This window comes from Schistocerca piceifrons, chromosome 2 (genome assembly GCF_021461385.2).
Source record: "Schistocerca piceifrons isolate TAMUIC-IGC-003096 chromosome 2, iqSchPice1.1, whole genome shotgun sequence".
Taxonomy (NCBI): domain Eukaryota; kingdom Metazoa; phylum Arthropoda; class Insecta; order Orthoptera; family Acrididae; genus Schistocerca; species Schistocerca piceifrons.
This window is the reverse complement of record NC_060139.1, coordinates 758,672,234-758,686,119: the sequence shown is the minus strand read 5'-3', so window position 1 is coordinate 758,686,119 and position 13,886 is coordinate 758,672,234. Positions and strand designations below refer to the sequence as shown.

At 38.5% G+C, this 13,886-nt stretch overlaps 1 protein-coding gene across 3 annotated transcripts in view; it reads right to left on the bottom strand.

Annotated features, from left to right (window-relative positions):
* The window catches only part of LOC124775085 (sorting nexin-6-like), a 76,461-nt gene that overhangs the window by 4,623 nt on the left and 57,952 nt on the right, over positions 1–13,886 (bottom strand). For all 3 annotated transcript variants that reach the window (XM_047249893.1, XM_047249891.1, XM_047249892.1), the window contains one exon: positions 8,730–8,793. In XM_047249893.1, coding sequence (XP_047105849.1) covers positions 8,730–8,793 — 64 coding nt within the window. The remainder of the gene's footprint in view (positions 1–8,729; positions 8,794–13,886) is intronic.

Sequence of the window (13,886 nt, the reverse complement as noted above, 5' to 3'; positions counted from 1 at the left end):
GTATCCCACTTTTCACTCTTTTAAACATGAGCATTTTCATTGTTGTGCTCTGACAGCAGCATTTTTCCACTGGTTCCCTTATCTGACACAGCAAGAGTATGTCTCTCATATGGAATGAACTTCGTGAGACAGTAAAATTTTGATAGTTTACAAAATTGAAATAAAGAAAAACCCATTTTACATCTCAGATCAAATTTCATGTGCACAAAAATTTTACATGTACTTCAGTACTACAACGTGAGGTCCCCAGAATCCTTCTGATAATGAAGACACTTTTCTGTAAATTTCTCCACATTACATAACTTAGGGAGCTATATTTTCACCTCATACTGCATTTTACTTGCATATTCTATGTGCACAGGTAGGGTAACTTTAGACCTCTGTATCTTGGAAACGGATAAAGAAACTTTTCATGGTAGTTCAAGACAGAGATCTTACAAATGTCCCGTAAAAATTACAACAATTTTCTGTGCATTGCTGTCTTTGAACCAATGCTCAGTTTTGGTACAAAAGAAATGGAAAAAACTTCTTTGGGGATTTCTAAGGAACCATCCATGAACAAATGGTGCCTCTGTATGTCCCATGAAGCCAGCTGTAGATCACAACCAATGCAAAAGAACTAACTGATTTGCTCCATTGGTCTAGCAGGAGGTGGTCTGTAATATTCATACATTGATCCTTCATTGTAACATAGTGACACCAAGATCCTTCTGTTGCGTATACCAATGGGCCCTAGCCTAATGGCTATCTGAAACAATCTTACCTTTCTATTACCAATAGAACCCGGGGTATGAGAACCGGCAGAACCCCATTTCTATATGTGGCATTTTGGACCATATTAGATAGTGAATGTTGTCACATGTGTAATGAGTTTATTTCTGTGAGATGATTAAAACAAACATGAGAAAATACAGGCTTCATTAGCTTCAAAGCCAGTGTTCTTTCGCAGTGCACAGGACAAGACGGGGGGAGATGGGGGAGAGAGGGGATGGTGGACATGGTCCTGCCTTTTATGGGACAGGAAATTCTGTAACAGGACTGCAACAGAAGGTTGTGGATGGGTGAAGGGGAGGTCTTGCACCTGGTTGTCCACAGAGGGAAACAAGCCATGTGATGGCAAATTGGGAACGGGGTTGAAAGAGACGACTAAGAATGGTGGAGGTGACAGTGTATTACCTTAGATAATGAAGGTAGGATTTTGGGTTTGACTTTCCTTATCTCAGGGCATAGCAAGAGACAATATAGGCCCCAACAGAGGGTGACACTGGGTGATCTTAGGCATACTGGTCCAGAGCACTTTCATAACAGGGTTATGTAACAGATGCAATTGCTCCATTTCATTAAACAAATTAGGATAACCCAACTAAAAAATATTAAAAATCAATCTTTCTGTTGGAAGTACAATTTTATGTGGAAATTCATCCCTATATCTATGCTACATATCTGACAGATTCCACTAACTAAAATTCTGTTCACCAGCAGTTCAGCTAAACAGTATAAAAATTTCTGGGTTCAAATTGCAGTGTTAACATTTCACCATTACATACTATGGAAATGCTGCCACTGATGTGAGGAGTTCTGCAGAGAACAAATCAAAGCTAAATATCAGTCACTTTAGGTGCGACGGATCATTTCTGTCCGAGGAAAAAATCTCCTCATACGACTTTCAGTTTTCAACTAATTTTTTTATCTCTTACCCTGCAGAATTAAGTTCATGGGGACTGAACTATATGCACAATTTTGACAAAGAATACAAAGACAGTTTATACGAGGAACATCCCCTAATGAAAAGTTCATACTGGAGTTTGAACCCAAGAATTATTCTATTGCATTAAGTTACACTCCTACCTCTAAATATCACCAAAAAGGGGGAAGGGCAACACAGAATTGTTTTTTACATTGTGGACTTTGTACAATATGTAGATAAGAGACAGGCCTTTCAGTGATAAACTGACATGCTTCAAATGGAATAGGATTGATTTATATGATGTTAGTGTATTTATCCCACTAATTTATTGTCAGGTGTAAGGGTGAAACAACAATACATTCATGGAAATGCAGAAAGTAAAAATGGTAACTACACAACTACTGATCAACATGACATCATAATAAGGTTCTTTTCCTCAAGTGATAGGAAAACTTATGACTGGCTCATAAACAAATATTCATTTCATCAGCATGACACCAAACTGAGTAATTTTTGAGTTCTTAAAATGAATTTTAAAATTCTTCAATGACCAAAAAATTTGCAGGTATTATAAGACTAGTAGTTAGCTAACTTATTAGTCAAACGAGCCTAATAACAATATAACAATTGAAATTTCTCCAGAGACAAATTTTTTATACTTAAAATGAATGGGTAGGTACACTTCCTAACAATTAGGACACTCCTAAGCTGGCCTTTGCTAAAAGAATGTCCACAATATGAGGTGCATTCACCGAGGTCGAACCCCTCCAAATCTCCCTTCCAAACTCATCTTGTATACATGTTTCATCTACCTTCCATCATGCATCCTCTATACAGTACATCCAATCTTTGACATAGCTCTCTTCTACACTATAATCCCTAATATTAACTTGAAATCTACATGAAGTTGTAAGTCTTAGTGTAACAATTGGTATGTTGAATACAACTTTGTAATGTATTTAACAAATAAAAAATAAGTTTTTTGGATAATTATATGGGTCAGGAATACAATTTCAGGTGTTAAAGATCAACATGTCTTTTTTCCTCAAGTATTTCAAAGCAAGCCATTTGTGCTATGAACCAAGTTCACATTCCTTTTTCCCCAATATTTATCAGCACAATGACATTTAAAAAACAAGCAATTCTTTTTTAAATTCAGGAACTGCATTTCAAAGTTGCCGATATTACAGCTGCAAAATTTAATTCAGACAATTTTTTATTGAAGGCTTATGTCCCTTTGCTGTTTCTGAAATTCTGAAAATGTTGAGAAATGCTTCCCTTATATTTAAAAGCGCTGTCTTTGAATATCAAAAGTCAATATCAGAGTTATGCCATAGCATTGTTTCAAAAATGCTTTGAAAGTTTATCAGTGTTTTGCTTTCATGATCTTTAACAAGAAGAGAGAATTTGCTTTCAAATGTAAAAAAAAAAACGTGTTTTCTTTCCCCAGTAGTTTACGATTAAGCCAATTTAGATGAAACTTACCTTCCACCATGAAATAAAATTTTTTCACCCACTTATTCTGGATAGTGAAGACACTTTCAAAGGAGAAAAACTTTGATTTCTATTAATGAGGAAGGCAAAATTTTCCAAAATTCTTTCTCCCAAAAACCAACAAACCAAGCAGAAGACATGCATAGCCACTCACTATTTTAATCAATTTTTTAACTGTTAATCATAAAGAGCTTTAGCTATAATGGAGTTCATAAACTTAATCTCCAATTCCATGATTTCACAAGTTTCTTCCAGAAATGTCTGCCTGCAAAGTGCTTCTTGATGAATGATGTAAAGCTAAGAGTATCATGGTTAATTTTTTTCCTTCAAAATTGTAACAAACCCGTTTCTTAAGGTGGTCATACTTTTATGCCTTCTCCATTGAAACTGACAATGAGAATTTCATAGAATGAAATGTACTCAGTCACAGGTTGTCCTACTTCCTCTCCATGTGTTTGACCTTTGAGTGGAAATAATCCTGAAAGTTGTTCTGCAATACCAGCAGACAACATAAACCTTACAAAAAATGAAACTTGCATTGTATAATTTATGTCACAAGGGTCAGCAACTGTTACTGATAAAGCTGAAATCATTTGATCTTCAACTTGTTGGCTGGTTATATTCGATGACATTTTGACTGTCCTATCAATGTTTTAGCAGACAATGGTAACTTCCTTTTTTAGAATGTCTCATTTGCTCTTAAAAAAACCGACGTTTCTCTTCAGATGCATCAATAAAGTAACTTCTAATGTATTTTGTGTGTGTGTGTGTGTGTGTGTGTGTGTGTGTGTGTGTGTGGTTTTCCTCTCTTGGCAGCCTCTTAAACCATGAAACTTTTAATATTGACTTTTTGGAAGATTGTGTCTAGTAATTAAATGCATAACTATTTTCTTTAACTCTTCTGATGTTTTTCTCCTTCCTCTTTTTTCCACTGCGTTACTGATGTGATATCTAGTACTAAATGATACATGAGAATATGAAGTGACAATCAAAATTTGATTTCTTGTTATTAGCCAGATTTCCTTTTAAATAAGGCAGGTCACAGAGCCATTTGAGTCTTTAATACATAAATGTGAATGTTTGTTCAGTTTTTTTTCTTCCATTTTTCTTTGCTTGTTCTTTGTTGCCATGTCTAACAGGGTACCTAGGAAAATGTTTCATTCTATAGTAATCAGGCCACCAACACAAAACCATTGCAAATATAGCTGTAGCATTTGTTGCTGGATGGAAAAATATAGGTAACTTTATGCTTCAAGCAGGTACTTTTATTGCTCAACTGTAAAATGTGGGTGAGAAGCACAATGAGGTTGTTGACCAACTGACACTTACATGAATCAATCACACCTATCCCGCACATACTCACTGACAAACTTTGTGGCCACTGAACATACAGAATGGCAACAAATGGACAGGAAAATGTCACTGGTTGGGGAATCTTGCAGGCAAGGCAGATCACTTCATAGAGGCAGGCAAAATTTCCAACTGCAGGGATCTGGATTTTTAACTACAAATTCTAGTCTTTCACACATGAACAATGCAGTTGTGTTCAAACCAGAGGAGCCGAAGAGCTATATGTGGCTCATGAGCCTCGGTCTGTCAACTACTCTCTTAGACCAGTCCAGAGTCTCATATCCAGCTTGAAAAATTAGACCATGTAAGAATGACAGCAAATAAGCTGGTTATGTTCATATCTATAAAGTAGGAGCCACACACCATATCACTCCAGCACAAGTTTGGCATTCCAAATTAAAACGAGCAGCATTTTCCATACAAGTGAATCACTATATCTGTCATTCCTCTGGACTTTAATCCGATCTTTTTAATTTTTTAAATTCATGTTTATGACATCACTAGGCACACAAGTCCCAACATATTTGCCCTATTTGCTGTTGATCATTTAGGACTAGTTTAAACTAGCTGGGAAAGTTTAAAGTCAACAGCCAAATCCTTTGTCAAAATTTTCAGTTTTGTTTTTGAACCAAATAAATAGTAAAGCCAAAAAACTAAGCGTCAACTATTTCTTCCATTTACTATTTGTCCTGCAAGATTACAAAGCAAAACTTTAGGAAATTTACATGTTTTAAACCTGGACTACAGATTCAGCACGACTTTAAAACAGAATGTATCCATAACACAGGCCTACAAAAATTTTTTAAAATGCTTTTACTTTGATAGCTGATCTTTATAGATTTTTATGAGCTGAATCCAAATCTAGCCTTCGTTTTTTTGTATCACCCAAAGTTTTTGAGCAATATGCTTTTTATTATAAAGTATAAAAGCCCTATGCTATATGGCAAATGGGGAAATTAATGAAATGCTTTGTTACAACACAAGCATCGTTTGTATTTACAGTAAGCTACTTAAAACAATGATGTGTTAATAGAGGTTTCACTTGTTAGCTGGAATTGGTTTGTATTTTCTCTCTCTCTTTTTTCTTTGAAGCTTCTGTGAAGCTTTTTCGAAGATGAGTCACTCACTGAACTCTGTGAAGTGACCAGTCACCCATCATGTTGGTGTTCCAGCAGCCTTTGTAGCATTTTTCCATCACTTTAATGTCCTGGTGATAATGCTCTCCTTGCTCCTCACTAACATCTCCCATATTGTCTGGGAAGTAATCAAGGAGACTATTAAAGTCAACTGTAAGGCTCATTAAACATCCTGAAGTTTTAAACTTCTTTAACATTGTAGCTATAATAGAAACATATTCTGGGTCTTTTTCATATCCTAAGAACTTTGTAACAACTTGCTTGAATGATACCCATGCTTCTTTCTCATTTAATGTCGTTGTGGATTCAAAGTTAACATCAAACATCAATTTTTCTAATTTCATGTCCGACAAAGATGCCTTCTTTTAGTTTAGCTTCTGAAAGGTATGGAAACGTTTGGCACAAGATACTTAAAACATGGTACATCTTTTGGCAAATCCTTTACAAATTGTTTCATTAGGCCAAACTTTATATGAAGAGGTTGCAGGAGTACGCTTTTTGATCTACAAGGTTTTTGCCAAGAATGTGCTTCTCACCAGGTTTTAAAGACTCCCTGACAGGCTAGTTCCTTCTGCACCAGTGCTGATCTCTAGCCCACACGAAACATGGAAATTTGGTAAAGCCACCTTGCTGACCAAGGAGCATGCATTTTACTTTTAGATTGCCACATATCATCCAACCATGAGCAGAATAGCCTATTTTATTTAGCACTATTTTTAGGTTTTCATAGCTGTCTTTTATATTTATAGAATTTCTAACAGGTACAGATGCATACATGTTACCATTGTGTAATAAAACGGCCTTTAAATAGCTGTGGATGAATCAATAAACGGCCTCCAGTCTTCATTTTGTATTCAATACCAAACTCATTCATCAGACCAGGAATATCTGAGCAATACATTAAAACACCTTGTTAAAAAAACTTGGAAACTTGCTGCTCTCTCTTTATATACATGTATATGCTGGTTCCAACTGTGATTTTTTTTTCCAGTGCCAAGCAATTCAACTCATTCTTTCGTTAAGCCCAGATCCCTAACCAAATCGTTAAGCTCCATCTGAGTAAACAATTTGGGCTTTAGACTTTCTGTATTATAATGGACCTGGACCACCACCACCACCACCACCACCACCACCACCACCACCACCACAACATTCATCTAAATCAGATTATACATCAGAAAATACTTCTTTTGGAATAGAATTTAAATCATCTGGTGGTTCAGAAACTGGCAAATCTACATCATGCCCTACTGGTCAGATGGCAGATGGAAGGTTAGGGTAGCTTATTACCTTTTTTTTCGAATTATGACCAGTAATACCAACACTGCAAAAGTAGCAATCATTGGAATGATTTCTTGGCTTCCTCCATATCATAGTTACAGCAAATCCGAAGGCTTTTTTCTCCTTTTTGGACCATTTTCTCATATCTTCAACACACACACACACACACACACACACACACACACACACACACACACACACACACACACACACACACACACACACCTTATACGGCACTCAAAATTTATCTTGGTCACCAAGTTTAGATCCAAAGTATGATGGATAAACTTTTTTCAAAGTCTGTAATGTTTCTTTGGTGTTTGTTTAATCACAAACTCACCACAAATATAACAAACTGTCAGCAGAGTTTTTACAACCACAATTAGACATTGTACTGAGCAAGTGTACAGGAAACAGGACAGTGAGGTTATGTTGACAGTAAACAAAACACAATCTGTTAACACAAAAACAGAATCCACCATTTTTTCCAGCAGTGCTACCAATGTCATCACATTCATTACAACTCCTTTCTAAATTATTTTAACTATATAAAAGCTGATAAATTCTTTTAAAAATTGTTTAATATAATAAATTTAACTGTAAAATGTTAAGAAATGGTGGGTTATACAGTTTTTTTAAGTATCATATTAGGACTTCCCATCCAGAAAAACATAAGAATAAGGTATTTTTAGCAAAAAAGTTTTTCCATCTTTGGCCTGTGTAATCTATAGCAATGACTTTTCCCCGATATTAAAATCTACAAAATTTGAACAGTGATGTGAGCATACAATACTCAGTCACTATTTTGCTATGGAAACATTTTCTTGTAAAATGCTACTCCAACATGAATATACTTTGGAAAGTCTACTTTTATTTTGTATGTGAATACTATATTTTGACTGTAAAAGGGGCAACATCCAACATATATTTAAGACAGTGTACTTTTTCAACCATTTTCTGACAAGTGTCCACTTTCAAGAGCCACAAAAGTCGTACTGTAGTAATTAAACAGTTCTTTTTATGGTTTAAATAGAAAACCATTCTCAGGTGGTTTTTCAGAGTTTTCTAGCTGTTTGTTTCATCCCAATAATGTCAAATGCAAGATTGTGCAACTGAGCATATCATCATAGCTATTGCAGACGAGAAAACAGATGTATAGTTTGAGCTTCTTTTACTCACATCACATAGCACTTGGATAACTGTCATGGTTATCAGTTAAGTTTGTGAAACAATCAATAAAAAATAGACATTTTCACAATTCTGGGAGCTCAAACCCAGAGAAAAATCACCAAGAAATGGATATTAATTATGCATGTCAACACAAATTCAGAAAGGAAACTGTGCGCTAAAGCTAGACAAAAGCATCCAGAAGATGAAATCCCCATAAAAACTTTGAAGTTACAAAGACTGAAGTTAACAACTCCATTTCATAGATGCTTTGTTGTTTTAGTTTGCCTAAATTGCAGATATTTGTATACCGCGAGTAGATAAGTTGTCAATTCATCACAGATGATCAAGTGTTTTAAAAGTAAATGAAAGGCACAACAAATGACTAATTTAGTAATGCACACTGAAATTTAAGGCCCACGAGCCTCAAAAGATAAAATTTCACTCTACTGCTAAAGACAAAGATACAAGTAAATAAGAACAGGAAAAAAGGCTGAACACAAAAAATTTAAAAATGGCAACCTACATAGGTAGGTGTAATGTTATTTTCTGTAACATGAAAGTACAAATGTAATGTTATTTTATGTAACATGAGAGTGAAAATTAAGAATTACCTTCTTTAGCCTTCTCAGACATCTGCTCAAATTTTTCACATGCACGCTGTTGCACCAGTTCTGCCTAAAAACAAATTTTTTTTCTTGAATAACTTACAATTCTAAAATTTATTTTAACAAATACAAAGAAAAAACATTACTCATTGCCAGAGTTCATGAAACACCAGCAAATTAATGGTGAAACATTACTTCAAACCAAGGATTTCATCATTTGGCACTTTGAAATCACAACTAGTCACTTTACAATTAATTTAACATTTGTAATCCCATTACTAGTTTTCTAGCTTGGCAGTAAGTCTTTTATTACTTAAAGGGTACAAATAATCAGTGTGAACTGACCTGGTAGGTTAACAGAAAAGAAGGCAAAGCATACACTGCCCCTGGATGGGCACCTCGGCATAAAAGCAGAGACTATAGGAAGGTACTATTCCACATGAACATAAACAGTCAATACTTATTTACAATTTATTAGTGTATACAACACACTCAACTGTTGGTTGGTTGATTGGGGTAAGGAATGAAACAGTGAGGTCATCAGTCCCTCAGACAAGGGCTCGTTCATCTGGAAGTAGTGATGTCCACCAGGAATGTTGAAAGAAATAGGTAGGGGCAGTGTAAATGGGGAACTGAAGGCAATAATGATGCCAGACCTGAAATCATTATTTTTGTGGAAGTAAAAGTATACAGATTGGACGATACATACAACAGAGTGGTCACTTAAGCTCAGTCATGGTGAGAGAAACCCCAACCGTGTCTAACCCCGCGAACTCAGTTAAGAGCAAAGACAGCTACAGAGTAAACAATGCCTTCTAGTCAAAAGATCCAGAAAAGTAAAAAGGAAAATGCTAAAAATGTAATGAACATCAATTTTGAACGTTCATAATAAAACAAGATGAAATAGTTAAGGGTGCACATGGATGTCCCCTGGAACTCTGCGTGCAAAGGAGGCAGGCCATCCCACAGCTGTTCCATCCCCAGTCCATCATTGGCAAAGCATTAAAGAGGAGGCAACCTCCACTAATCAATAGTGGTAATCATAAAATTAGAAACATTGAGCAGCAGAGACAGAGCTGACTGCCTTAAAGCAATGAAAACAAAGAGGACTGACAGAAGCAGCAGGCAAGGATGTAAGGGCGAAGATCCCTGTGGTCCGGCTTGTGGGAGTAGACACAATCATCCCCAACGACCCCTACTCCTCCAAAGGTAGTTTACAACATATCTGAGAGTAAAAACGAGTCGTGGAGAAAAATGGAGAACTCGTTCAATTGTCCGTCAGTCATCCATCAACATGAGACAAAGAATTCAGAAGATAGAGCTTATCATGGACAGGCAGGAAGAGGGGGCCACGATCAATTGTCGGCAAAACTCCATAACCACAATGCAGAATTGACTTGTCACATAAAATAGTGACCAATATGACTGATTCAGAGGTGAAACGCAATGAATTCCTTCCAGGAGGAACAGAAGGAAGATTGCTATACAGCAGCAATCTCCTTTACAGTATGGAGTTTATTACAGGTGGCAGCAGTCCACCCAATGCGCCAACTCAGGGTTTACAGAGCCCTTACTTGCAGCTGGAACGTCAAAGGAAATGGAGCGAGTAATTGTGTCTCTAGCCAGACAGCCAGACAGTTCATTCCTGGCCTGGAGACGGCTCAATGAGTCGCTACATTTTAAAATGCAGTCAAGGCAGGCTCGTTTGATAAAAACAGAGGGCTCTGTTAATGGCCGTCAGCTTGTCTTAAAAATGTCACGTCTCTGTGAAGAATGGTGCTCCTGACCAGTAGGAGATCCTTTGTATCCATGGCTTTAGAGCAATTAGTTGGAAAGACCATTGCACCCTGATATTCTTGAAGAACTGAAAGGAACAGACACCAAAGGACAATGGGACAACAGATTATATTCTTGAAATAGAAGGGTCCTAATTTGTGGCCTAGGTACCAAGCAAAGTGGGAAAGGGGAGGACTTGAAGAGAACACACGGAGATTACATTCTGAGGAGGACAGGCGAGGTCCCGGCAGAGGGCTGAAAGGCGCATTTCAGCTGGTAATCTCACCCGAGGGCAGGAGTCGTGGTGTTGTCCCAACCATGCAAAAAGAATAGGATAGCTTGGATGATCAGTAAACTGTTTAACAGTGACTGCATAGGTGAAGAGTTGGTACCATCAGATCTGAAGCAGGAAGATCCTCACTTCAGCAAGGTGACTGTTTGCAGTACTTCTCCAGGAGGAGGCAGTGGCCAACCCCACAATGGCTTGGTGTAACAATTTAAGGCACCTCAAAGCCATGCTCCTAGTAACCATAGTCCAAGGGGGACAGAACCAGAGCACAGCAGATACGACAGCAAGAAGCATGATCTGCACCCCAAGATGTGTGGGCAAGGAAGCACAGAGCGTTAAGGTTTCTCCTGCTATTAGTTTATACTTAACAAATATGAGGCCCCCCCCAGTCAGTTTCTTATCAATGATGAGTCTCAGAAAAATCATGACCTCAACAACACCCAAGTTTTGCGTACCCAAGTGGACCATGGTACGATAAAAATGCACCACCCACATTTTTGCAACAGAGAACTGGAAAGCATGGGAAATTTTTCAAGCAGAGACCTGTCTGATGGCACCTTGGAGTTGGCACTCAATCAAGGCTACACAGTGGGAGCTGTCTAAAGGCAAAAAGCATTGACATAACAGCATGGGGATGACATATGGTCTGATAGAGGTCACTAGTCCATTGACAGCTGTGAGGAAGTGTAAGCTCAGCCTGGATCCCTGTGGAATGCCATTCTCTTGGGCCTGTTGAGAACTGTGTAAAGCACTAACTTCATTCTGAAATGAACCATAGGATAAAAATTTACAAAAATTGGCAGGGAGCCTCAAAAGCCCCAATAATGGAGGGTAAGTAGGATGTGGTGGTGCCAGGCAGAGTCATATGCTTTATGCAGGGCAAAAGAGATTGCAATGAGGTTTACATTTAAAGTCATTTTGACTAGTTTCCAACCAAAGCAGATTGTCACTTCTGGACCGTCCCTCCCAGAAACTACACACCTAAAAGAAAAAAGGCCACCCATGATTCAAGAATCCAGCGTAACTGGCGGTAAACATTCTTTCCAGTAGTTTTCAGAGTACTGGTGAGGCTAACTGGCTGGAAACTGTCCATGGATGTTGACTTTTTGCCAGACCTAAGGATTAGAACTATTTTATCATCTCACCACTGTGAAGGAAGGGCACAGTTGAAGCAAATACAGTTGACTGAGGAAATGGAGCCGTTAAGTAACAGTCAGGTGTTATATAATGTAACTGTGAATCTAATTGGGCCACGAGATAAGAGCCTTAAGAAATTCAGTCAGCATACCAGGGGGGTGGGGTGGGAGTGAAGGAGATGGGGAGGCCTTCAGTTAATTGCAGCTGTGTATGTAGATGCCAACACTATAGCAAAGTGGGTCACAAGGCATTCAGCACATAGACCATCCCAAGGAAAGAGGCCAAGTACAGTTGTGGATCTTTGGCAGCCCAGAAGACTACATAACTCAGCCCATATGAGGGATGAAGAGGCATACATTCCCAACAAGGCGACAGCTTTCACAGCATTCCTTATTATTGCATTTAATTGGATAATGTGCCTTAGCATGAAGTCGCTTAAAAGTTATAAGATTAGTCTGCACATCATGTCACTTGAAATGCTGTAGATCTCTTCAGTGATGCTACACACCTACTGCAATGTCTTTGGTCCACCATGGCATCAGCTGGCAAATGATGAGACCTGCATTAAAGGGGAATAGTAGCCCAACAATGTGGGCAATGTCAGAGATCCTGCACAACCTCATTGATGTTATCTGATATAGCAGCAAATGCAACAGCAGAGGCATACAACTGCTAGTTGTCTCTTTACAGCACCCAATGTAGAGCAACAGGCTCAACAGAAAGAGGTCATGGGCACAAAGATCATTCTGTAGCGAACAATGTAAGTAAAGCCACAAGTCTGGGGAATAAGTTGTTAGATCAATAGCTGAAAAGGTGGCTCAGGTGGCACTGAAGTGGGCAAGAGTACAGCCACTGAGAAGACAAAGAACACAGTCAATAAGAAGCTGGTCAATTAGAAGTCTCTGCCAGATGAATTGGTATTCCAGACTGGGGGTAGACCTACAAGATGAAGTGGTACTCCCCTCAAGTAGGGGACAAAGGTGAGTTGTTGAATTAAGGAAGTCAATTCAGTGTAACTAAGTGGCTTGCCTGGAGGTAAAGAAATGTTACAAATGGTTATCACCGAGGTACCCTGCACCAACACTGTTACAGCTTCCAATAAATAAACTCTCTGATGTCATCTGTGTCAACAAATGTACAGGTCCCTCCAGATGCTCTCTCGGGGCCAGTGTGGTTCTGAAAAGTGCACAATAACCAGAGGGAGCTGGGAACTTATCATCAGTGAAGAACATTTCTTGTAGGAAAAAGAAAACTGTGGAAGAGGAGGAAATAAGGTACTACTGTTCTGACAGGTGACTAATACCCATTACAGTTCCACTGAATGTTCACCTTACAGATGTCCAGGTTCAGCTTGAAGGATCCAGGAGGCCAGGAGGATTGGTCACACCCAAAGATCTCTGCCTGTCACCAATGGCAATGGAGCCACATTAATGAGAACTGGTAACTCTGGGGTCACTGAGGTAGCCTTCGTCTCCCTTGCAGCCTTAGGTGGACAAGAGTCTTGCAAGGGACTATCCGCAATGAGCATAGGGACAGGAAGAGAGGGCTGACATCGGGCCTCTGATCTGTGGGTTTCCAGGGAGAGAGGTCCCGAAGGGGAGCTCTGTTATCGATAAGTGCCAGAGGAAGTACTTGCTTCTGGGATGTTGGGAGAACTGGTTTGGGAAAAACTAACATTGTGGGGGTTATGGCTGTGCATAACTGGTCACCATATCAACAGGATATATGTAGTCACTCTTATTTTTTTGTGCCTCAGTATACAATAGGCAGTCATTATATTTATATTCCTGCATCATCTTTTCTTTCTTCAAAACTGGGTAAACCAGTTAACATGGAGAATAGTGTTCCATGTAACTCTTTTAGTTGTTCTCAAGGACTCTGTTCCATGAAGGATCTTCTGCAGTTGCACCATTTTGGGTTTGCTGCGCAATGGGACAATATGACCGAAGTACAGGCATCAC